Genomic DNA, 26,702 nt, shown 5'->3' with positions numbered 1-26,702 from the left:
AGTTTTCCTCCTCATCTTTTCCAACAGGATAGGACAAACTATAGAAATTCCAAACAATTCTGTGGAACAATCTGGATAATTAGAAGCAGAACAAACCTTAGCAACACTGGTGGAATGGTATGGTGTGCACATACCCCATGGATAAGCGATTCCCTGGACTTTCTGGGAGAGCCACTTCCCACTGTAGTAAGAGATAAACACACTATCAATAGTCCAGGACTTTGAGCTTCTGGGAACGGGTCTCTAAATGGGATTTACAGAGAATCTAATTGGAGCAATGTCAGGATGTGGGATGAGAATATACTTAAAGGACTTTTCCCTTTTTTTTCACAGCATTGGATCCACTGATAAAAAGCACCAACCTAAATGTGTCCTTAGAATACAAAGGGCAGTTTTGCTGTTCTTTGTTATATGGACAGGGTAACTGTGAGCTCTTTCAGATAACCAGACTGCAAGCTCGCTGTAGGCAGCAAACCTATCTGCCAATTCTGTTGCCTTGTACTTTCCCAAGCCTTTAGTACAGTGCTGTGCACACAGTAAATGTTCAATAAATATCAATGATGATAGTAATAATAACTGTGGTATTTGTTCAGAGTTTACTATGTGTCAGACACTGTACTAGGCACTGGGGTGGATACTAGCAAATAGGGTGGACATAATCCCTTTCCTAATTCATTCATTCATTCCTTCATTCAATTGTATTTATTGAGAAATTATGGTGTGCAAAACACTGTACTAAGCATTTGGGAGAGTACAATACAACAATAAACAGACACATTTCCTGCCCACATGGGGTTCACAGTCTTAATCCACATTTTAGAGTTAACTGTGTTATAGAGAATAATAATTATTATTATTATGGTATTTGTTAAGCATTTACTACCTGCCAGGCACTGTACTAAGTGCTGGAATGAAAACAAGCAAATCAGGTTGGACACAGTCCCTGTCCCACATCTGGCTCAGTCTCAACCCCCATTTTACAGATGTAGCAACTGAGGCTTAGAGAAATGAAGTGACTTGCCCAGGGTCACACAGCAGACTAGTGGCAGAGGTGGAAGTAGAACCCAGGTCCTTCTGATTTCCATGCCTATGCTCTATCCACTCACCATGCTGCTTAGAACACAGGCGTCCAGCCCCATGTGTGGGAGGAGAGTGAAAGTAGTGGGATAATGTCTTCCTATGCTGATGTAAGCTCCTTGAGGACAGAGAATGTTACTCTTCACTCTTAGTCCAGTGCATTGCATCCAATGATGCTCAGTAGATACTATTACTACTAATACTACTATTACTAGTAATAATAATGGGAGAGGATCCTCGTGTTCTGGGATAAAACACTCAGGACATGCCTATAGCTCAGATTCTGTGCCGGAGCAGGAGTTCAGTCAAAGTGTATGCCTCTCCACGAACCTGGGGGAAGGTAGTCTGGTCTGACCCCAGTCAACTTCATGCTCTCAAAGAATGTGAATCTCTCGAGGGGCAGGGTCTGTGTCTAATTACCACTTGCACATTTTCCCCAGCTCTTTGTACAGTGCTCTGCAACACAGAATGTGCTTAATAAATATTATCGCTACTACTTAAAGAACCTTAGAGAGAAATTAAATCAGGAGCTGTTACAACCAACCCGTTATTGCACCAGACACCTCAGGGTTAATCTGGAGTAGACCTGGGTTCTGAGGTCTTGAGCCATTTTGAATTTTCCCCAAGAACCCCAAAGCAATCAATCAGTTGTATTTATTGAGTGCTTTCTCTGTGCAAAATACTGTACTAAGCACTCAGGAGAGTACAATATAACACAACTGATAGATACGTTCCCTTTCTACAGTGAGCTTGCAGTGTAGAGGAGAGATCAAAATATTGGTATTTTCTTTTCTGCCTTTAAAATAACACTGTACAAAGAGAATCTCTCAAAAATAGTAAGAGTAGTATTTATTTAGTTTCTACTTGTTGCAGGACCCTGTAATAGGCCTGAGGAGAATAAAGAATAAAGAAGTGATGCCCTGCCCTCAAGGAGTTTATATTCTAATGGGGATGTCAAACATAAAAATATTTTAGGAATATTTAAAGTAAATAATTGAATATAAAATTCAATAAGCATGTATTTTATGAGTGCTAAAGATGAATGGAAATAAGTACGCAATTGTGTTGGCTGATGAGTTCATACGGCTTATTCATTCATTCATTCATTCATTCAATCGTATTTATTGAGCTCTTACTGTGTGCAGAGCACTGTACTAACCGCTTGGGAAGTTCAAGTTGGCAACATATAGACACGGTCCCTACCCAACAATGGGCTCACAATCTAGAAGGGGGAGTCAGAAAACAAAATGAAACATGTGGACAGGTGTCAAGTCATCAGAATAAATGGAAGTAAAGCTCGATGCACATCATTAACAAAATAAATAGAATAGCAAACATGTACAAGTAAAATAGAGTAATAAATCTGTACAAACATATATGCAGGTGCTGTGGGGAGGGGAAGGAGGTAGGGCGGGGGGGTGGAGAGGGGGAGAGCAAAGAGGGGGCTCAGTCTGGGAAGGCCTCCTGGAGGAGTTGAGCTCTCAGTAGGACTTTGAAGGGAGGAAGAGAGCTACCTTGGCAGATGTGCGGAAGGAGGGCATTCCAGGCCAGGGGGAGGATGTGGGCTGGGGGTCGATGGCGGAACAGGCGAGAACAAGGCACAATGAGGAGGTTAGTGGGAGAAGAGCGGAGGGTGCAGGCTGGGCTGTAGAAGGAGAGAAGGGAGGTGAGGTAGGAGGGGGCGAGGTGATGGAGAGCCTTGAAGCTGAAAGTGAGGAGTTTTTGCCTGATGCATAGATTGACTGGTAGCCACTGAAGATTTTTGAGGAGGGGTGTATCATGCCCAGAGCATTTCTGCACAAAGATGATCCGGGCAGCAGTGTGAACTATTGACTGAAGTGGGGAAAGAGAGGAGGATGGGAGATCAGAGAGGAGGCTAATGCAGTAATCCAGTCGGGATAGGATGAGAGATTGAACCAGCAGGGTAGCAGTTTGGATGGAGAGGAAAGGGCGGATCTTGGCGATGTTGTGGAGTTGAGACCGGCAGGTTTTGGTGATGGATTGGATGTGGGGGCGAACGAGAGAGCAGAGTCGAGGATGACACCAAGGTTGCGGGCTTGTGAGATGGGAAGGATGGTAGTGCCGTCTACAGTGACAGGAAAGTCAGGGAGGGCAGGGTTTGGGAGGGAAGATAAGGAGTTCAGTCTTCGACATACTGAGTTTTAGATGGCGGACAGACATCCAGATGGAGATGTCTTGAAGGCAGGAGGAGACCTGAGCCTGAAGGGAGGGAGAGAGAGCAGGGGCAGAGATGTAGATTTGGGTGTCATCAACGTAGAGATGATTGTTGAAGCCATGGGAGCTAATGAGTTCACCAAGGGAGTGAGTGTAGATAGAGAACAGAAAGTTAAAAGTATGAAGTTCAGTTGAGAGATTGGTGAAAAAGGAGAGTGAGTTATGGTACAACAAGGAGGATAGATGGAGCGAGATGATGGAGAACACTGAAGCCAATTGTGAGGACTACTTTTCTCATTTTTTTTTAAATGTGGACAGATACAGGAAGCCTGTGGAAGGTTTTGAGGGTAGAAGAGTTGTGGAATGGACATTGCTTTAAGAAGATCATGGCAGTGGGAGAGGCCAGAGGCAGGGAAATCACTGAAGTGTTTGAAGCAATAGTCTAGCTGCAATATGACCAGAGCTTGTATCAGAGTAGAAGCAGTTTGGGTGAAGAGGAAGGAGTAGATCTGGGAAAAGTATAGAAAGAAGTGGCAGAATTTGGCAGTAGACTGAAAGTGTGATTTGAAAGATAGCAAAGAGATGAGGACAATACTAAGAATGTGGGCTTTGGGGATTGGAAGATGACAGTGTTATAGACCATGTTGGAAAAACTATGAGGAGGGATAGGTTTAGGAGGAAAGTTGATGAATTCTGATTCTGACATGTTGAGTTTGAGGAACCACAATGATACACAAGTGGAGGTGACCTGGAGGTAGGAGTTGATAAGGGATTTCAGGTCAGATGATAATTAGAACAGTCTGCCTGGAGAGTTCCTGCGATTTGGGCAGAGACCTTATTTCAGAATTGTCTTTGAGGTCATGCTCTGACATGTTTCTGAAACCCATTTAAGTCCACTTTCAAAGCAGCAACAACAAGAGGAGCAGTCATCTACCTGAGTAGCTGAGCATGGTCAAAGTTCTTCCTCTTTTTCAATACGGTTTCTTGCCAGCTTCCAAAATGAAGTAAGGTGGTCCCCAGTTCTGAGTTCACTTCCACTTCATCACCGTTTGTCCAGATTTCGAGACCAACTAAAACCACTTGAATGTCCAGGGTTTTATATATCTGCCAGAAGAATACATCTTTTTCTATGCGAAGAACTTTGAGAGTGAAACACTAGCTTCAAGCTTTTCTCCTCCATTCTAAAATCAGAATGGGTTACCAGTTCTTTTGCCATGAATTACAAAGCAGAAAGGTCACTTTTTGTTTTTTTTTTTAAGAAAATACAATCCAATTAACATCCATCCTGGAGTTTAAAACGAGGGTTGAAAAATGACAAAAAGAGGAGGCAGGTGGTGATGGTGGTAGTAATGAGGGGGTGTGGCACAGGGTGGGGGGAGGTGGCAGGGAGGAGGAGAGTCCGGATCACCCCCATGGGTTTCTGGACCAGGCGGGGAGTCAGGCCCGGTCAGCAGAGGACCAGGATTGGGACTGTTACCGCATCTCCACCTCCACCCCGGCCTTTTCCTACTTGTGACTCCTGCTGTTGGCAACCAAATGATAGTAGGGGTGGATATGGGACAGAATGCTGGGTCTGTTGGGAGGGGGATCTGCTCCCTGCCCGCTGGAAAAGCCACTGCTGCTGTTACCACAGCCGCCAAACAACTCCCGTAACACAACAAATATTTCGGGACTCTTTCCGGAGTTGAGTTCCAGCCTGACCTAGCTTTCTTTTGAAACTGGCTTAAATGTTCACCTGCCTGGAGGCAGGGGTCTGGACCAAGTGACCTCTGGAGATCCCTTCCAGCTCTTTGATGCTATTCATCCAAGGGGCATGCCCAAGGACTGAGGACAGGTAATGTTAGGAGAATGACAAGGCGGGGTTAGGGCACAGTAATGGTGCCTGTGGTAAGGACAGCAGTAAACCAGTAAGCTGGGAGAAGTGAGGTGGAAGAAGTTGTATGGTATCTTAGTACAGTGCTCTGCACATGGTGAACACTCAATAAATATGATTGAATGAATGAATGAATGAATGACCAGGTGGACCTGGCCCAGGTGAACTCGGAGAGCAGAGGCTGAGAAGAGATGTGGTCATGGAGTTCTCCGCTCTAGTGGCCTTCCCCTGCTCTCACATGTCCTGTTCAGATGTGGGGAGAAACCAAGGCAGATAGGGGCTGCCTCTTTACCCCAGCTCTTTCCAGAAAAGTTTCTCCCACCTTCCTCTTCTTCCTCCTCAAAGCTCCCTCAAGCAAGTTTTCTCCTTCATTAAGAAAGATATTGATTTCCTACATTATAAAGCCCTGCTTAAGTGAAATCTTAAAATGTAGTTAATCTTACCATATTGACAAAATTCACCATTCCAAAGATCCTATTCCTTAGTGACCTTTGCTTACGTTTAGACCGGTGGTACTAAAAAACAAATACCAAAGAATTACACTGGTACTAAAAACAGAAAAGGTCAAGGAAAAAATTATTCAGTTGTACACAGTGAAATCTAGTTCAATTAAAGTAACATTGCTCAGGGGAAGAGAAGGTCTGCGTTCGGCTGCTTTTATTCATTTCAGCAAAAGGAGTTCTGTTCTGAAGTCACCCAAACCATGGAGCTAAGATAATTTCTATTGTGTCTTCATTTATTTATTTATTTATTTATTTATTTATTTATTTATTTATTTATTTATTTATTTTTAAGGTATTTGTTAAACAATTTTTATGTGTCAGGCACTATACCTAAGCTCTGGGGTAAATACAGACAGTCAGGTCAGACAGAGACCATGTCCCAAATGAGGCTCACAAATTTAATCCCCATTTTAATCAATCATTTATTGAGTGATTACTGTGTGCAGGGCACTGTACTAGGTGCTTGAAAAAGTACAACACAACAATAAAACAGACACATTCCCTGCCCCCAACAAGTCTACTCTCTAGTTTACTTCAGTTACCTCTAATTACGTCAGTTACCTAATTTTACAGATGAGGTAACTGAGTCATAGAGAAGTTAAGTGATTTGCCCAAAGTCACACAGCAGGTACATAGTGGAGCCAGGATTAAAACTAAGGCCCTCTGATTTCCAGGCCTGAGGTCTTTCCAATGGGCCATGCTCCTTATTCTTGGTTAAACACAGCTAATTCTAAAAATAAACTGAAGCTGATACTTGATAGTTACTTCAAATCTTCTTGACTTTTACAGATGGCTACCTTTTTAGGTCAAAGTTATGTCCTTGTAGCTTTTTTTAATGTTAAGTACACTCTGGGAAGTGGTACTTGTTAGTGATGGACCTTGTGTCTCTGCCCTGCCCCTTGTTCCTTCTGAATATTTAACTGCTACTGGTTAACTGACTCTTGGTTAAACAGAGTGCATGAAAAGTTACTTACACTAGATTAAAACTTTCGGTCGGATGTAGCAGTGTGTGTGTGTGTGTGTGTGTGTGTGTGTGTGTGTGTGTTTTGGGGAAGCAGGGGGTGGTGGCGGAGATTCAGAAATAGGTTTCATGTCTTGAATGATCACATATCCCGAAGGAATGGTGGTTGGGACGGAGTTAGAATTTAAACTCCTTATTAGCAGGGATCGTTTCTAACCATATTGACTCTCCCAGATCCTTAGTACGGTGCTCAACATACAGTAAGCACTCAAATACCATTGATTGATTGACTGAGAGTTCACTCTATTTTCAGTTTGGGTGCAAATATCACATTACGCTTTTATTTCACAAAAAATTAGATAATCTATCAGTATGATTTTAAAATTAGTGACACCTATCAAAAATTTTAAAAATCATTTACCAAAGTAAACACTAAACCACTTATCAGCTCACATCTCCAGTTGCTCCTGTGTCCTCCTCTTGGCCACCAAAAGCAGTGTTTGGAAATGGGCCAGAAATATGAAACAATGGGAGGGAGATGTTACCCTCATAGAATCCCTTCCAGAACAATCAGACTCAGTCAGAGATGGATCTTTCATTTTTTGGCCCATTAGGAAGTCTCTAGGTCCAATGTAATAAAATATATGGAGAAATCCTGTTTTGCAAACCTCAGAATGCCGGTATTTTGGGAAAGCTAATTTGGAAACTCCTTGTTGGAACCGGCAGCGTGGCCTAACAGAAAGAACACAGGCTTGGGAGTTAGAGGACCTGGGTTCTAATCCCCACTCTCACAAGTGCTTGCTGTGTGACCTTGGGCGAGTCACTTAACTTCTCTGTGCCTCAGTTTCTTCAATTGTAAAATGGGGATTAAATACCTGTTCTCCCTCCTACTCAGACTGTAAGCCCCATGCAGGATAGGGACTGTGTTTGACTCTTAATTAACTCTTACCTACCCCAGCACTTAGAACAGTGTTTGACACATTGTAACTGCCTAACAAATGCCATAAAGAAGCAGCATGGCTCAGTGGAAAGAGCACAGGCTTTGGAGTCAGAGATCATGGGTTCAAATCTCGGCTCTGCCAATTGTCAGCCATGTGACTTTGGGCAAGTCACTTAACTTCTCTGTGCCTCGGTTGCCTCATCTGTAAAATGGGGATTAAGACTGTGAGCCCCCCGTGGGACAACATAATCACCTTGTAACCTCCCCAGCACTTAGAACATTGCTTTGCACATAGTAAGCACTTAATAAATGCGATCATTATCATTATTATTATAAAAAAAGGCTGTCGGCAACTAAGTGCCTGCCCCACCTCCCAGGGATCCAATCAATCAATTGTATTTATTGAGTACTTACTGTGGACAGAGCACTGTACTAAGTGCTCAGGAGAGTACAGTACAACAGAGTCATTAGACACGTTCCTTGCCCACAACAAGCTTACAGTCAAGAGGAACATGGAACATCATTCGTGCACCTGGGAGACGATCCAGGAAAGGGGCCCCAGCTTCCCAAGTTCTGTTCATTTTAGGCCGGGAGAAGTGGCAGCTTCTGAAAAAGAACTGCTGGCCAACTGGTCTGCTCTTCTCCAGCCCTTCACCCACCCTCTCCCGAGCTAGTCCAAAACCTGGAGCTGGGGTCCCTGTCCCAGCTTCTCTGGCCATTGTGATGACTTTTTACCATCATGGTGGGTGAGTGCTGGTTGGTCACAGAGTCCATGCAAACAAACTGAACAAACCCGGACCTTCTAAAAAATGCGTCTCCATGTTCAACCCATGCTCTACCTATGTGAAGCTGATTTTTTTGCCCCTGCTGTTGTGTCCTTGTTTGGTTTTAGATTGTGGTAATTCACATATGGGGTTAGGAGAAAGCATTCATGTGGTAGTGACTAGTGATGAAAGTGATAGGCTTTGCCCATGGTAGGCTGTTGGGGGATTTGTAAAGTGGTAGGACCAGAGGAACCTGAAATGGCATTGACTTCTCTTCCTTTCCCCCTCACTCTCAGTACTGGGAAAAATAATCATCACTATCACAGTCTTCTCTAGACTGTAAGTTTATTGTGGGCAGGGAATAGGTCTACGAACTCTGTTGCTTTGTACTACCCAAGAGCTCTGCACATAGTAAGTGCTCAATAAATACCGTTGATTGATAGCAAACTAATTAAAGAAGAAGTGGTCAATCAAGATGGCAACAGAGAGGTTTCTTTTCAAAGCTAATATTGACCCTCCGGCTTCAGCATTGCTGTCTGATCTGTTTATTACTTTTCCTTATACAATTTGCATATGTTTGCCTGTGGATGAATGACCTTGAAATACTTTATCTGAAAACTTACCATTGCATTATCTGCAACAATGAACAATTCAATATGTTTTTTCTGTTGAAGATATGTCTGTAACTTTACAGGAAAACCAAAGAAGACAGTTAGTCTTTCTCATCTCCACCATATCTTTTTTTAATGGTATTTGTAAAGTGCTTACTATTCTAAGCACTAGGGTAGATACAAGTTAAACAGGTTGGACATGGTCCCTAATCCACATGAGGCTCAGTCTAAGCAGATAAATCATTTGAAGGATCTCAGGTCACCTTACCTATAACCACTGAAAATGAACATCTTACACTTGAGATAAAGGGTGATGAAGGGTCTTATTCATTCATTAAATCATACTTATTGCATTCTGTGCAAAGCACTGTTCTAAGTGCTTGGGAGAGTATAATATAACAATAAATAGACACTTCTTAAGTACCAGGGAAACCAATGGGAAAGATTAGAAATTTTTTGTTCAATGATATGCATTTATCAAATCTAAAACTGTGGTTCTGTGAACAACGTTCTTAAACCCAAGCCAGGTTCCATTTGTCAAGATCTTTTGTTTTTTTTTACTTCCCAGTCTGCAGGAATTTATTTGTCAAACCACCTGAAAGTGAATTCTGTTGAATAAGGTAGTTGACTTTCAACCTGATAGGAAAAATAGAACTCTGATGTTGTAGGGTAGCTCCAGGCTGGAGTCCCATTATCTGATACAGATGGGCTACAATTAGTCTGTCTGCTTGCCAAATATGGAGTGGACCAGAAGGCTAAGGAATGGAGATGTAGGGAGAATATGAAGAGTAGAAAGTATCAAGGGCATTAACTCTTATCTCCCACAGAAAGAAACCCAGAACACTTTTTGAAATATAGTCAGCAAGTCCATCACATCTGCCAAATAAAATTCAGCGGTAACACTCCAATAAAACTAACATGGCATCTCAACCTTTTGAAAATGCCAGTGATTGCAGGACATCAGACTGCGGAACCCCTGCTCCGTTATGGGAATGCTTCCCTTCATCCTTGATGTGTTCGTGACCCAGTCACTGCTCCTCTTTGCCATCAGTGAAGCCTGGCTCTCCCCAAATAACACTGTCTCCCTGCTGCTCTCTCTAGAGGAGGGGCCTCATCTTTACCCACTCCCCTAGACTCACTGGAAAAGGGTGGAGAAGTCAGCTTCCTTTTCACTCCCCAGTGCCACTTTTGCACGACTCCACCTCCTCCATTCCTCACTTTCCATTCCTTTGAAGCCCATGTCATCCTCCTCTATGACTCACTCCAGGCCACCCCCCTCCAAGCCCACCCTCCAACGTTTTGAACCGTTTTGATCCCTTTCTCCCGTTCCTTCTCTTTTTCTATGCCTACACTGATCCTTGGGGACTTCAATTTAATAATGATAATAATAATAATAATTATGGTATTTGTTGAGTGCTTACTATGTGCCAGTCACTGTACCAAACCCTGGAGTGCATACAAGCAAATAGGATTGGATGCAGTCCCTGCCCAACATGGGGCTCACATTTTTAATCTCCCTTTTACAGATGAGGTAACTGAGGCACAGAGAAGTGAAGTGACTTACCCAAAGTCACACAGCAGACAAGTGGCAGAGTTGGAATTAGAACCCATGACCTTCTGACTTCCAGGCCCATCTATATACACTATGCCATACTGCTTCTCTGTTATTCCATGCTGCTTTTCCTAGCTACATAGATCTTTCCAAAGACCCTTACACTGCCTGCTTTCTCTCACTCCTCAACTCCACTGACCTCCCACTCCACCCCATCTCGCCCACTCACCAACTTGGGTACAGACTCTTTCTCATCATTTCTAGTTACTTGAACAGTCTCTACCCTCACCCACTCTGAAATCTCTCTAACTGACCACAACTGCCTCATCTGCCTTCCCTCCCACAATTCCTTCTCCTTGCTCACTGTCCTGTTCCCCCAGAGACCTCCAATCTTTTGACCCCATCCAATTTTCTCAGTCATCATGCCCCAATTAGCCTCCGTAGTCAAACTACCTTTCTGTGATGATCAAATTGATGCCCTCAATACCCTAACCCTAACCCCCTGCCCTCCCTCCTACCTCATCTGTTTTTAATGGTATTTGTGAATTGCTTACTATGTGTCAGACACTGTTCTAAACACTGGGGTAAATACAAGTTAATCAGGTTGGACACAGTCCCTGTCCTGCATGAGGCTCACAGTCTAAGTAGGAGGAAGAACAGGATAACTGAGGCACAGAGAAATTAAGTGATTTGCCCATAGTCCTACAGCAAGCATTTGGTGGAATGGGAATTAGAACCCAGGTCCTTTGATTCCCAGGCCCATGTTCTTTCCACTAGGTCACAGTGCTTCTCAATCTCTTGCCCCTGATGACCTGGTCACATAATTTATTGAGAAAATTGAAACTAACACTGCTTGGCACATAGTAAGCACTTAATAAATACCATTATTATCTCCCTAAAATATCTCCCCTGCTACTCTCCAGTCCCTCCCTTTTCCTGCCCTGTCTTCTACCCTCCCATCTTTTCCAGCATATATCAAGAGATCTCCTGCATCCTCTCAAAATCCACCCCCTCCACCTGCACATCTTACCCCATCCCTTCATACCTTATCAAAGCACTTGCCCCCTTCCTTCTTCCCTCCACTAACAACCGTCTTCAACTGTTCCCTCTCCATTGACCTTTTTTCCATGCTTCTCATTTGTGTGTTTCTTTTAGGCAACTCACGGGAAAGGTACATGCCCCCTTCAAAACCTGCTGTGTTGAGCTGCCATTCCATGCCCAGATCAGGTTAGCCCATGCATGTGAATTTCTCCAGGATAAAACTGGTAAAAAAATTGCACTCACTTCTGGCTTGAGGTCTGACTTGGAGGTTTGGACACCAGCCTGTCTCTTGGATAGGTGGTGCACTCCACAGGTGCCATTAACTGCACTGTGGGTCTTGTGTCCATACTTGAGGACAGCATGTTCTTTCTGATCTGTGAACTTTAGAGGTTCGATGAGGTACCTTTGATCCCGTCGCTTGAAGTATCCCCTGTGGGTCGAGAGAAATACAAACATCTTCCAGACACCCACCAGTTATTACTTAGGTCTAAACCAGTTCTGTTTCAATGAGTTTGGACATATCACCCCAGAGAGAACAATGAGTGATGGAATGAGATCATAACTTGCAAATATGCCACCAGGTACATTTGATGAGGGGGGAAGAAAGCAGAAAACATTGCTTTTCTCTGATGAATAATTGTTGACAGGTTGCTGATAGCCTTTTTGGGGAAAAAGACCAGCCCCCTGTCTCCTATTTCCCCCTTTACCTGGGGAAGAGGTTTGGAGCCTGCCGGTCTCACCTCCGCAACATCGCCAAGATCTGCCCTTTCCTCTCCATCCAAACTGCTATCCTGCTGGTTCAATCTCTCATCCTATCCCAACTGGATTACTGCATCAGCCTCCTCTCTAATCTCCCATCCTCCTGTCTCTCCCCACTTCAATCTATACTTCACGCTGCTGCCCGGATCATCTTTGCAGAAACTCTCTGGGCATGTTACTCCCCTCCTCAAAAATCTCCAGTGGCTACCAGTCAACCTATGCATCAGGCAAAAACTCCTCACTCTCGGCTTCAAGGCTCTCCATCACCTCGCCCCCTTCTACCTCACCTCCCTTCTTTCCTTCTACAGCCCAGCCTGCACCCTCTGCTCCTCTGCCACTAACCTCGTTCTAACTAACTAGCCTCGTTCACGCCTGTCCCACCGTCGACCCCCGGCCCATGTCCTCCCCTTGGCCTGGAATGCCCTCCCTCTGCCCATCCGCCAAGCTAGCTCTCTTCCTCCCTTCAAGGCCCTACTGAGAGCTCACCTCCTCCAGGCCTTCCCAGACTGAGCTCCCTCCTTCCTCTCCCCCTCCTCCCCCTCCTCATCCCCCTGCCTTACCTCCTTCCCCTCCCCACAGCACTTGTATATACGTTTGTACATATCTATTATTCTATTTTACTTGTACATATTTACTATTCTAGTTATTTTATTTTGTTAATATGTTTTGTTTTGCTGTCTGTCTCCCCATTCTAGACTGTGAGCCCGATGTTGGGTAGGGACCGTCTCTATATGCTGCCAACTTGTACTTCCCAAGCGCTTAGTACAGTGCTCTGTGCACAGTAAGTGCTCAATAAATATGATTAAATGAATGAATGAATGAATGGAGCCTATACCTTGTGATCACTGCCAATTCTGGCCTGGAACATCCTCCCTCCACGTATCTGGTAGACAAATACTCTCCCCCCTTTCAGAGCCTTATTGAAGGCATGTTTCCTCCAAGAGGCCTTCCCTGACTAAGCCCTCTTTTCCTTTTCTTTAGTTTCCTTTATTCAGTAAAGTTCTGAATTTTTCCCTTTATTCATCCCTCCTCCCAGTCCCACAGCACCTGTGTATATCTCTGTAATTTGTTAATAGGAATGTCTGTCTCTCCCTCTAGACTTCAAGGTTGTTATAAGCAGGGAATCTATCTGTTATATTGTTATATTGTACTCTCCCAAGTGCTTAGTACAGTGCTCTGTACACACTAAATGTTCAATAAATACTATTGACTGACTGTGAGGAGGGGAGAGAAATCAATGGTCTAATGTGACACAGTCACCTCCTTTTCCACAGTTTTCTTTACCATTTCTTGGTCCCTCTGGGAGTCAGAGCCTAAAGATGGTCTTTCGGAAAGCCCATTTTCCTTCCCACCTCTCTTCAACTTGCCAATCTGGCATGGGAGGCTGATTGTCAAAGGAGCAGCTCCCACTGGAAAACATCTTAGAGCACTGAGGAATCCATCTTCCAACTTTTTCAAGCCTGGCCACCGTTTCCTCAAATTCTGGCACTTAGCCAATGAACTGATGTAAATGTAATTCTCAGAACCATCCCCTCCAAGGATGGTGCCTTTGATCACTAGCTCAAATTCTAGGACACTCCCCTGGAACTTGTATATTTTATAGGACCATCTGGAAGGAAATCTGAAATGGCTTCCAGGTGGTGGCTAACAAGGTCCCAAAGGGCTTTCTTACTTTATAATAAGCCTTTTAGGATTACCCTGAAGAGAAGCAGCATAGCCTAGAGAGAAGTAGCATGGCCTAGTTGGATACAGCATGGGCCTAGCAGTAAGAAGGATCTGGATTCTAATCCTGTCTCTGCCACTGGTCTGTTGTGTACCTTAAGCAAGTTACTTAACTTCTCTGTGTCTCAGTTACCTAGGACTATGTCCAACCTGATTAGCTTATATCTACCCCAGTGCTTAGTACACTGCCTGGCACATAGTAAACCCTTAGAAAATACCAAAAAAAAAATATGGGGGGTGGAGGGAAATGAGAGAACTTTTTGTGGTTTATGAAAGGGGTCTACTCACCTCAAACCTTCACATGTACTGACACTAGCCATGGAAACCTGCTCATTTAGGATGTGTCCTTGGTAATAGCAGTGATCCTGAAGTGGGAGAGAGGCAACAAGTTATGTTGCTGGAAGGTTTTGTTTCGAAATATTGGCATTTTGTCATAGGAAGCTGCTATTGCAGGAGATGTATCGCAGTCTGCTCAGTGAACTTTTTGTGACCTCTGTCTACCTGTGTCTGCCTTTGCAATCTATGGGGTTTTGGTGGAACATCAATGGGTTAGCAGCATGGCCTAGTGGAAAGAGCATGGGCTTGGGGTCCAGAGGACCTGGGTTCTAATTGCATCACACATAGTAAGTGCTCAATAAATACGATTGAATGAATGAATGAATGAATCTTCACTTGCCTGCTCTGTGACCATAGGCACTGAACTCCTCTGTGTCTCAGTTTACTCAACTGCAAAATGGGGATTCAAAATTGTTCTTCCTTCTAGTTAGACTGTGAGCCCCAGGTGGGACCGGGACTGCATTCAGTCTGATTTACTTATGCTTAGAAAAGTGCTTGATACATAATAAGGGCTTAACAAATACCATTAAAAAAAGTATATGCTAATTTGTTGCGAGAAATTGAATTAGTATGTAAAGTTCTTAAACGCAATTTACAAAGTTCTGCATTCCTGACCATCTAATTGCTTGTGGCACCCACTGTCCCAGCAGAATCTTGACTGGTGGAAAGAGAGTCCAAAAGGTGTTGTACAAATAACTACCATTGTAATCAATTCTTTCATGTAGTTTCTCTTTCCTGGTGAGGCACTGGTATCCTCTCTAACTCCTAAGATTAAGCAGTTCGAAAAGAAAACCCACACCAACAGTTGTAGTAGGGGTCCCAAGGTTTTTTACCTTAATCCTAACTGCCAGCCTCTTGCTGTAGCCTCCTGCTGTAAAAAGCAGCTTAGGCTTTTTTTTCAGGAAGTTAAACTAAGGGAACTAATTTAAAGTGATCCATGGAGATTCCCTGTTCAGTGGGTGCAGGAGAATTTCAAAGATTCCTTCTGGGAATTAGAAACTTTGAAAGTGTCATTCTTCACCCTTAGCCCTATAACTTTCAAAGAAGAAAGAACCCAATTCATTTTCCTTTATTTCAGGGATTCCAGAAGCATTTAATTGGCTGAGATTGCTCACATCTCAGAAGATGTGAAGCAGTATGCCTAGTGGTTAGAGCACTGGGAGTCAAGGACCTGGATTCTAATCCCAGCTCTGCCACTTTGTTATATGACCTTGGAGACTTAACTTCTCTGTGCCTCAGTTATCTCATCTGTAAAATGAGGATTAAGACTGTGACTCATATGTGGGACAGGGACTGTGTCCAACGCGATTACCTTGTATCTACTCCAGTGCTTAGTACAGTGCTGGACACATAGTATTATTAAGAAGGAAGGTTGAAATGACTGTGTAAAATTAGAGAAATGAATCCTTCAAAAACAGAAGAAACTTATTAGACCCTTGGAATAAGGCAGCAGATATATCCCATGGCTCACAAGGTCCCCCACCGGCTCCATGATTTTGCAGTTCAAATGGAAATTGGCACTTACAGTTCTGCTATTAAGCCCTGAGATAAGACAGGAGCTTCTACTGAGGGTTTTTGATTAAACTCTGAAGATGCTCCTTGTTGGTGGTGCTGCTTAGGCACCTGCGGAGGTGACAGGGATGAAGGAAGGGCAGCTCCCAGTGGAGCTTTCCATTCCCTACCGAGACCTGAGGGCTGGTGGTGACCTCCTCTCCTCTGATCGAGTAATGCGTTTCAGTGTAGTCTGGGGCCAGAAGATCCCTGAGAAAAGAAAAAGGGGAAGGTTACTCATATCAAATAATGATACCTAGGTTATCAGGGCTAAAGGCCACTGCACACGAAGTGTGCATGTGCTTATTTGCAAACTCAAATAATGTGTTTTTCCATCAGTAAAGGTAGAGATTGAAGCATCACATAGGTCTCAACAGGAAAAGTTCAAATCTATTAATAGCATTTATTCAGGGTTTTACTCTGTTCAGAGTACTGGAATAAGTGCTTATGAGAGTAAGATAGTGTTAGTTGATATGCAGCTTAAAATCTAGTAAGACAGTCAGACACTGAAATAAATTTTGAGTAGGGGTAAGAAACAGAGTTTAAAGATATGGATGGGAGTGCGTCTGGAGGGACACGGGAATGAGTACTAAGAGCTTAGGTAGGTGAAACTGCAAAAATGGCCATGTTGAGGGTGAGAAGGAATAGGGTAGGGAAATGAGCTATTAATCAGGGAACGTCTTCTGGAGAACAGGGGTTTTCATCAGGTCTCTGAAGATGAGGAGAGCAGTTTGCTTGGCCAGATGTAAAGAGGGAAAGATCATCAGGCAGGAGTGAGGACATGAGTTAAAACCTGGTGATGAGAGCAACTAGAATGAGCTATACCAAGGTGACTGTCTCAAAAGGAACAAAGTGTGCAAGCTGGGGGGCACTGGGTGAGAAGTGAGGATAAGTAGCACAGAGAGAGTTGATTGAATGCCTTGAAGCCCGATGGATGACCGTGTTGTCATTTACGCTCCAGGTATTTGGCCAGGGAGTCAGAGGGGCCTTGTGGGTTCTAGGAAGATTTGATACATCTAAATATCATCTTTCTTCATCCTTCTGACCCTCTGACCCTACCTAAGATCAATTAGGACTCACCCTTCTACCACAGAATTGCTCCTTGCCCTCAGACTACCTGCCGTGTCATATTCTGCTTCGAACAGCATGTTCACCTCTACTCTCAGCTGTGCACTTTGCCTGTCAGGTGAGCCAAGCCATGAGGAGTTTCCCATAGGTGCTTGGGGCTGTTAATTGCCATTAATATAATCCCACAGTAATCAATCACCTTTCGAACAGATAGCTGTACCCTCTTCTTTCTTCTTTCTCTCATGCCAGACCTGGAAGCACTTCCCAGAAACAACTTGTCCTTGTGTCCATCCAAAGAAGTGCCAGGTGTGAGATCCTGTGAGACTCTGCTTTAAAACCTTGCTTGACCCCTATGCTGGTTTATTCCAATCAAGAGTAATTTCTAACAAGAGAGGGAAGCAGTATGGTCTAGTGAAAGAGCATGGGCCCAGTAATCTGAGTACCTGAGTTCTAATCCCAGCTCTGCCATGGGTCTGCTATGTCACCTTGAGCAGGTCACTTCACTTCTTTGTGCCTGTTATGTCATCTGTTAAATGGGGATTAAGACTATGAGCCCCATGTGGGATATGGACTGTGCCCAACCTGATTATCTTGTACCTACCCCAGTGGTTAGTTCAGGCCCTGGCACATAGTAAGTGCTTTACAAATAGCATTAAATAAAAAGAAGCTTTGGTTTCTATATGCTTTAACAGGGAATTTTTTTTTTCCATTTTGAACACAGTCATGAAGACCCCCGGGGCACAGATTCTAATATTTACAGAAAATACAATCCTTGTTAGGAAGTGAGTCTTAACCAGAACCTAATCCTGTCTGGGGCTTGCAGAATCAGGGCCCTATGCTACAGCTCTGGAATCTTTAGCCAGGTTCCAGTGTAAATTAACATCAAAAAGAAAACAGTGAAATCCTAATCTAACCTCTTCCTAACCATCAGCTGATCAGTTTTTACAAGAGATGAGAGGGGTCAATGTGAAGTCGGGGACTCACCATATGGTCCCGAAAGTGTGGATTTGTCTGCTCAAACTTCCATTCCCTCCTTCCACTCAAACTGTGAGAGTGTGGGTGAATGGGTGGCAAGTAGGAGAGGTGCAAATATTAAGTGACCTGACACCAATCACAGGGAGAACTATTTATAAGAACTTCCTTTCTTCTCTAGATTACTTACAAGCTTCTTTTTTAACAGTTCCAGTAGTTGGGGATGAAAAAGACTTGTTCGTCTAGTGCTAAAGCTTTGAAATTTTGTGCCTTTTACAATAGATTGCATATCAGGTGGTGCTTATGATTCTGTAGGATTATGCACAGGCTAACCAATGAGATTTAACACTTCAAATTTGCCTGAAGATTAGCCCACCACCTCTAATGGGAAGCGGTGTGGCCTAGTAGATAGAGCATGGACTGGGGTTCAGGAGACCCAGCTCTGCCACTTGCATACTGTCTGAACTTGGGTAAGTCATTTGCCTTCTCTGTGCCTCAGTTTCCTCTTCTGTATAACACCTGTTCTCTACTCATGCTTTGAGCCCTTTGAGGGACAGGGATTGGGTACATCTGATTATTTTGTATGTACCCCACTGCCTAGTGTTTGGGGCACAGTATGTGCTTGACAAATACCATCATTATTGGTATTGATGAAAAATTCTTGTGTTCAGGAAATGTGTCTACCAACTCTTTCCCAAGCATTAGCACAGTGCTCTGCATACGGTAAGCACTCATTCAATATGACTGATTGATTACAGTGGGAAGCCCGGTTAGCAATTGACAAGCAATAATATTCCCAGGGCAACTATATCTATGCTTGCATGGGATTCCCATTTCTGCCCCGTTAATTGTCAAGGGGTAATCTCTGCAGGTCTCTTGAAGACAAGAAGCGTAAGACCAATAGTTTCAAATTATAATGGAACTTACTTTGTTTTTTCCAGATGAAGCACCACTTCTTCTCCGTGTAGCATAATTTGATACTGCAATTCTGCTTCATATTTTTCCTGCAAACATTCATTAACATCATCATGGGGGAAACGAAAGATGATTTTGACTCCCTCAATCTTGAAATTATTGTCCCCCAAAGCCTTCACCATACCAAATGGAATGGCTTCATCAGTTGTCAGCTGTGTCACCTTGGGTAAGTCACTTTACTTCTCTGTGCCTAAATTTCCTCATTTATAAAATGGGGATTAAGATTGTAAACCCCATGTGGGACATGGACTGTGTTCAATCTTTTTAACTTATATCTCCCCCAGTGCTTAGTACAGTGCTTGGCACATAGTAAATGCTTAACATTAAAAAATGGAATGATTGAACTTTTCAACTTCGAATTCAGAAGTTGCTGAAGAGGGAGAATTTGGTTTTATAATGAACTTGTATTTAATGTCTCCAAGAAGAAGAATCCTAAATTAGAAGATATTCTTAGCCAGCGTGAGTGATGGATGGGAAAGGCAGAAAATGTGCAGCATACTGTATATTCAATTAATGATAGCTATATTAAAATAGACTTAATAAAGGGCTACCTGTTTTGGGAAGTAGTGTGGCCTAGTGGAAAGAGCATAGGCTGGGAGTAAGATGACCTGGGTTCTAATCCCATTTCCAACACCTTGAGCAAGAAAATAAACTTCTCTGTTTTGCCTCAGTTGCTTCATTTGTGAAATGGGGATTAAATCCTGCTCACTCCTACTTAGCCTGCGAGGCCCATGTGTGATAGAGACTGGGTCCAACCTGATTATCTTGTACTTATCCCAGATAATAGCACAGTGCTTGGCACAAAGTAAATGCTGAACAAGTACAATTGTTATTATTAATATTGTTATTATATGGGCACCAAGGGTGACATTGTGCCAAATCACATCAGGTAACTTATCTACCCAGAACCCTCTGAAATGGGATAGGAACCACTCTTTCTATTTTTTTATACCCTGTCCTACCTTAACTCAGCCCTCTCCTCTGCCAGACAAAACTATTTCTCCTCCCTTATTGACACCCATGCCCATCATCCCCGCCAGCTCTTCCGTACATTCAACTCCCTTCTCAGGCCCCCGGTTCCTCCCCCTCCTCCTTCCCTCACCCCCAACGATCTGGCCTCCTACTTCATTAACAAAATTAAATCCATCAGGTCTGACCTCCCCAAAGTCACTCCCCCCCCCACCCCTTCTCCAACCCTCTGGCTCTCAACACTCTCTGCTACTCTCCCATCCTTCCCAGCAGTATCCTCAGAGGAGCTCTCCTCCCTCCTCTCAAGTGCTACTCCAGCCACCTGTGCTTCAGACCCCATTCCCTCTCATCTCATGAAATCTCTCACTCCATCCCTTCTCCCCTCCTTAACTTCCATCTTCAACCGCTCACTCTCCATTGGTTCCTTCCCCTCTGCCTTCAAACCTGCCCATGTCTCTTCCATCATAAAAAAACGCTCTCTTGACCCCACCTCACCTTCTAGTTATCGTCCCATATCCCTCCTACCATTCCTTTCCAAAATCCTTGAACGGGTTGTCCACATGTGCTGCCTCGAATTCCTCAACACCAACTCTCTCCTCGACCCCCTCCAGTCTGGCTTCCATCCCCTACATTCCACGGAAACTGCCCTCTCAAACGTCACCAATGACGTCCTGCTTGCCAAATCCAATGGCTCCTACTCTATCCTAATACTCCTCGACCTCTCAGCTGCCTTCGACACTGTGGACCACCCCCTTCTCCTCAACACGCTATCCGATCTTGGCTTCACAGACTCCGTCCTCTCCTGGTTCTCCTCATCTCTCTGGTCATTCATTCTCAGTCTCTTTTTCAGGCTCCTCCTCCCCCTCCCATCCCCTTACTGTGGGGGTTCCCCAAGGTTCAGTGCTTGGGTTCAGTGCTTGGTCCCCTTCTGTTCTTGATCTACACTCACTCCCTTGGTGACCTCATTCGCTCCCACGGCTTCAACTATAACCTCTACGCTGATAACACCCAGATCTACATCTCCGCCCCTGCTCTCTCCCCCTCTCTCCAGGCTCGCATCACCTCCTGCCTTCAGGACATCTCCATCTGGATGTCTGCCCGCCACCTAAAACCCAACATGTCCAAGACTGAACTCCTTGTCTTCCCTCCCAAACCCTGCCCTCTCCCTGACTTTCCCATCTCTGTTGACGGCACTACCATCCTTCCTGTCTCACAAGCCCGCAACCTTGGTGTCATCCTCGACTCCGCTCTCTCATTCGCCCCTCACATCCAAGCCGTCACCAAAACCTTGCCAGTCTCAGCTCTGCAACATTGCCAAGATCCGCCCTTTCCTCTCCATCCAAACCTCTACCCCGCTTGTTCAAGCTCTCATCCTATCCCGTCTGGACTACTGCATCAGCCTTCTCTCTGATCTCCCATCCTCGTGTCTCTCCCCACTTCAATCCATACTTCATGCTGCTGCCCGGATTGCCTTTGTCCAGAAACACTCTGGGCATGTTACTCCCCTCCTCAAAAATCTCCAGTGGCTACCAATCAATCTGCATATCAGACAGAAACTCCTCACCCTGGGCTTCAAGGCTGTCCATCACCTCGCCCCCTCCTACCTCACCTCCCTTCTCTCCTTCTACAGCCCACCCCGCACCCTCCGCTCCTCTGCCGCTAATCTCCTCACCGTACCTCGTTCTCGCCTGTCCCGCCATCGACCCCCGGCACACGCCATCCCCCGGGCCTGGAATGCCCTCCCTCTGCCCATCCGCCAAGCTAGCTCTCTTCCTCCCTTCAAGGCCCTACTGAGAGCTCACCTCCTCCAGGAGGCCTTTCCAGACTGAGCCCCTTCCTTCCTCTCCCCCTTGTCCCCTCTCCATGTCCACCATCTTTCCTCCTTCCCTTCCCCACAGCACCTGTATATATGTATATATGTTTGTACATATTTATTACTCTATTTATTTATTTATTTATTTATTTATTTATTTATTTATTTATTTATTTATCTTACTTGTACATATCTATTCTATTTATTTTATTTTGTTAGTATGTTTGGTTTTGTTCTCTGTCTCCTCCTTCTAGACTGTGAGCCCGCTGTTGGGTAGGGACTGTCGCTATGTGTTGCCGACTTGTACTTTCCAAGCACTTAGTACAGTGCTTTGCACACAGTAAGCGCTCAATAAATACGATTGATTGATTGATTGATTGAGCTGCTGAAACAGAAATGCATTTAAACAAAATCAAATTCAGCCCTGACCTATGAAGCTAGGGAACCTCTGGAGATTTTTAAGCAAACAACAATCAGTGTGGGATCGATTAGGCTCAGTCCTTCCTGGAGACAGTAGAATGGACTCATTGGCTTCTCAACACCAATGATTTAGTGAATGCTTACTCTATAGACAGCAGTGTACAAAGCACTTGAGAGAACAGGGTGCAACAGAGTTGATAGATAAATTCCCTGTACCCAACAAATTATAGTATAAAAGGGGAGACAGACATCATTATAAACAAATAAATTATAGATATGTACATAACTGCTGTGGGGCTGAGGGAAGCTGGGGTCAACAGGTTAGGTCTAACACCCCACTGGGGAAGGAGGCCTGGGCCATTTCCAGTTTGGCCAGGGCTTGCTTTGGGTAGGAGCCCAGCTGCCGTGTTGCGGTCCCAGTGAGAAACCAGGAGCCACATATAGCCTGGGAGCTGCCAGACCTGGCTTTTTCCCTTTCCAGATTAGACACAGGGGCTCAGGACCTGAGGCTACAAAATAGTGGAGCTCACTGGGAATTTCACCAGGCCTTTCTCTCACAGCAAATAAAACTTTTCAGGGAGGTAGACCCCAGGTGAACAAAGAGTGTAAATCCAAGTACAAGGATGATGCAGAAGATAGTGGGAGAAGAGGAATGAGGGCTTAATCAGGGAAGGCTTCTCAGAGGAGATATGCTTTTAATAAGGCTTTGAAGAGGAGTGTGATTGTCGGATATGAAGAGGGAAGGCAGAAGAAGCAGCGTGGCTCAGTGGAAAGAGCACAGGCTTTGGAGTCAGTGGTCAGGGGTTCAAATCCTGGTTCCTCCAATTGTCAGCTGTGTGACTTTGGGCAAGTCACTTAACTTCTCTGGGCCTCAGTTACCTCATCTGTAAAATAGGGATTGACTGTGAGCCCCCACCATGGGACAACCTGATCACCTTGTAACCTCCCCAGTGCTTAGAACAGTGCTTTACACATAGTAAGTTCTTAATAAATGCCACCATCATCATCATTCCAGGGCAGAGGCAGGATGTGGGCAAGAGGTCAGCAGCCAGATAGACAAGATCAAGGTACAATGATAGGTTGGTATCAGAGGAGTGAAGTGTGCGAGCTGGGTTTTAGAAGAAAGGAGTAAGGTACGGTAGGAGTAGGCAAGGTTATTGAATGATTTAAAACCAATGGTAGGGAATTTCTGTTTGAGGTGGAGGTGGATGGGCAACCACTGGAGGTTCTAGAGGATTGGAAAATCAAGGACTAAGTAGTTTTGTAAAAAAAATGATCTGGGCAACAGAGTGAAATATGGACTCAAGTGGGGAGAGACAGGAGACAAGGAGGTCAGCATGGAGGGATAAGATAAGTACTTGAATTAAAGTGATAGTAGTTTGGATGGAGAGGAATGGGTGGATTTTAACAATGTTGCTAAAGTTGAAGTGAAAGGATTTGGTGGCAGATTGAATATATGAGTAGAATGAGAGAGATGAGACAAGAAAAATGCCAAGATTATGGGCCTGTGAGACAAGAAGGATGGTTGTGCTGCCTAGAGTGACAGGAAAGTCAGTGGGAGAATGTAATTTGGGTGGGAAAATGAGGAAGTCTGCTTTGGACATGTTCAGCTGAGGTGTTGGGTTAAGTGCCACGTCTTATAAACTAGGATTCCTTGATGGATGCATGGGTTCACAGTGTCTAAGATAATGACATTGTTCTTGTATTACTTCAGAGAAGAGGAGTGGGTAAAACTAGTAGCAGTCTAGTTCTGAAGTCAAGACAGATGGCTAGAGATGGTGAGAGGAAGCTTCTCTCTTGTTCAGACTGGAAAGCCTGGTCTTAGCTTCAGGCTTAATTAAGGCAACACTCCTCATCTTTGTAGCATTGATCCCAGGTTATTTGTGACATCAAAGAAGAGCACTGAAGATTTTCTTGTACCAGACTTCTCATCGTCCTTTTAAGTTTTGTGTGGCACCTTTGCTGGAATCGTAATTTGTGTGTTTGTTGTACTGCCAAGAGGCAGGCTAGAAAACAGAGACAGGTCCTGTTTGGGGCCCAACCTCTAGTGAAGGAAAAGATCTATACGAGAACAATGGGGAAGATAGCACCATTTAAGCATCGATCCTAGTTGCCATGGTAGCATGTGTGGGTTGCTCTCACCATGAGTAGAGCCATTTTTGGAAATGATGGACATATACATTTACATGTACAGCTAAGCAATCCCCATTTTAGATGCTGCTGCAAATCATTTTCGTATCCTCAATATAAAGTGAAACTGAAGCAAAGCAAATCAAAGTGAAGATGCTTTGTGGATGTTTAACTAAAAATAAGTTCCTGAGGGAAACTGTTAATGTTGATAATCGCAAAGAATAGGATAGACAGCATGATTCTCCTGGCCCTAAAACATTCACCGGTGGATCTGCAGACTAGAGAGATATATCAACTGTTCAACAGTTTGATTCTGTAGTTTCTATTTAGTCAACATGTCACTGTAACCAAAAACTCAGTTTTTAACACTAGCATGGGAGCATTGAACCAGACTACTAGCTATTTTTGTCTTTTTCAGAAATCACTCATTCATTCATTCAATCGTATGCACTTACTGTGTTCAGAGTACTGTACTAAGCACTTGGGAAAGTGGAATACAATAATAAACAGTGACATTTCCTGCCTACAGTGAGCTCGCAGTCTAGAGGCAGGGGGATCCTTGATGTGATTTAGATTGCCATCTCACTGAGGGCTGGAAATGTGTGTCTCACTGCTCTCCCTGACAGTGAATCAATGGAATTAATTCTGTGCCTACTTTGTGCAGGGTACTGAATTAAAAACTTAGGAGAATATAACAGTGAGTGGTACAGTGCTTTGCACTCAGTAGGTGCTTAACAAATATTATTGATATTGTTGATGATAATTTGGTGAGAAAACCAGTTTTGTACACCAACTAATCTTCCAATCTCTTAACTCTGGTTTGTCCAAGGGCTGCTTTCTGTAACAAAAATGACCATTTCTGCTGGTCTAAAGGGCTGAACTAAGGGAGAGGGAGGATTATACAATTTCTAAAAGATTTGGGTAGGGGCTTTCCTGGCAACAATGCTGGGGACAGTGTTTACCTTTGAACCTTCTAGACTGTAAGCTCTTTGTGGGCTGGGAACATGTCTACCAACTCTGTTGTAATGTACTCTTTCAAACACTTAGTTCAGTACAGAGCTGCTTACTCTGCATACAGTAAGTGCTCAATAAATACCATCGATTGATTTGATTGATTTGGATCAAGGACTACCATACACCTAACTTAATGCTTCCTCCAGAAGTAGTCTGTGGGACTGTATCAAGCAAATACCTGTTTGCCTGGATCCTGATCTTCCGTTGCATGTCTTTTCTGTAGGACATGAAGTTTTTGAGGAAAAACCACTTCATAATCCCATTCTCCAAGCATTTCCTTTAAAGTCATTTCTAGGAAGAAAGGATAAAAGGTCTGGTATTAATATAACTGCTCCACGGGTGAAGAGTAGTGCTTGCTATGGGTAAGGAACATGTATGCTAATTGTACTGTACTCCCAAGTGCTTAGTACAGTGCTCTGCACGTAGTAAACAATCAATAAGTACAATTGATTGAATTATCCAGATTTTAAACAGCATGATTCATCTATCCTACTCCTAAATGGAATATAGCTGCCTCTAGGACAAATAGAGGGGGTAGACACACCCTTTGTTGGATGGTGCTGGTCACCTTTTAGTCAACTGGAAGCCCTTTTTGGAGATGTGTAGAGGCTTTCTTTGCCCAAATGTCTAGAAGGACACTTTTCCCTCTTCTCTTTACCTTGCCAAAATAGTTTCTTTGAACCCATGAAGAAAATAATAATAATAATTTTGGTATTTGTTAAGGGCTTACTATGTGCAAAGTACTGTTCTAAGCGCTGGGGAGGACACCAGGTGATCAGGTTGTCCCATGTGGGGCTTACAATATTAATCCCCATTCTACAGATGAGGTAACTGAGGCACAGAGAAGTTAAGTGACTTGCCCAAAGTCACACAGCTGACAAGCGATGGAGCGGGGATTTGAACCCACAACCTCTGGCTCCCAAGCCTGTGCACTTTTCACTGAGCCAAACTATACGTTGTTGTGAAACCCCGCAGTCAATGGAGGTGAAACAAAGATGATACCACTAAATAGGACTTTAATGCATGGCAGAAATGTGTTCCATCCAGATGACTGCTTTGCTATCTCCTCAGCTTTGTCTAATCACTTCAAAACGTTCAGAACAATTTTGAGTGGGAGGTTTCATGGGTGAAGAGGCAGCCAGATAAAATCCCATGGGCCAGACAACTTTATTCCCCAATATATCTCTGCACTTAGTATGAATGCTACATTCAATTCCTTTTCCTCCATAATACTAAGGTTTCTTATGACAATATAGTTTCCGTCATGCATTTTAGCAGGATTTATTCCGGTCCTGGCAATAAATTCAAGATACGTTTGATTTATAAATGATTACATGTGATAGTTTCCGGTACTCCTGCGATTCTCATTTTCACAGTTTTTAAACTAACAGTGGCTGTAGCCCCAACCACTAGGAACAAGGGGTAAACGGCAGCTTGCAAGGATTTCAGACGTGGTCCATTTGCAGCATAGAATAT

At 43.9% G+C, this 26,702-nt stretch overlaps 1 protein-coding gene across 1 annotated transcript in view; it reads right to left on the bottom strand.

Moving 5' to 3' along the window:
• The window catches only part of ADAM7 (ADAM metallopeptidase domain 7), a 44,793-nt gene extending 18,297 nt beyond the window's left edge, over window positions 1-26,496 (bottom strand). Inside the window, exons 1-10 of the mRNA XM_038747348.1 lie at window positions 26,460-26,496; window positions 25,405-25,517; window positions 18,833-18,909; window positions 15,997-16,075; window positions 14,267-14,343; window positions 11,741-11,927; window positions 8,917-8,979; window positions 5,569-5,640; window positions 4,187-4,356; window positions 97-181 (exon numbers count right to left, since the gene is read on the bottom strand). Of these exons, the coding sequence (XP_038603276.1) occupies window positions 97-181; window positions 4,187-4,356; window positions 5,569-5,640; window positions 8,917-8,979; window positions 11,741-11,927; window positions 14,267-14,343; window positions 15,997-16,075; window positions 18,833-18,909; window positions 25,405-25,517; window positions 26,460-26,496 (960 nt within the window). The remainder of the gene's footprint in view (window positions 1-96; window positions 182-4,186; window positions 4,357-5,568; window positions 5,641-8,916; window positions 8,980-11,740; window positions 11,928-14,266; window positions 14,344-15,996; window positions 16,076-18,832; window positions 18,910-25,404; window positions 25,518-26,459) is intronic.
• Between the last annotated feature and the right edge of the window lie 206 nt (window positions 26,497-26,702).

Source organism: Tachyglossus aculeatus, chromosome 5, assembly GCF_015852505.1.
Source record: "Tachyglossus aculeatus isolate mTacAcu1 chromosome 5, mTacAcu1.pri, whole genome shotgun sequence".
NCBI lineage: Eukaryota > Metazoa > Chordata > Mammalia > Monotremata > Tachyglossidae > Tachyglossus > Tachyglossus aculeatus.
This window is presented reverse-complemented; position numbering and strand designations above follow the sequence as displayed.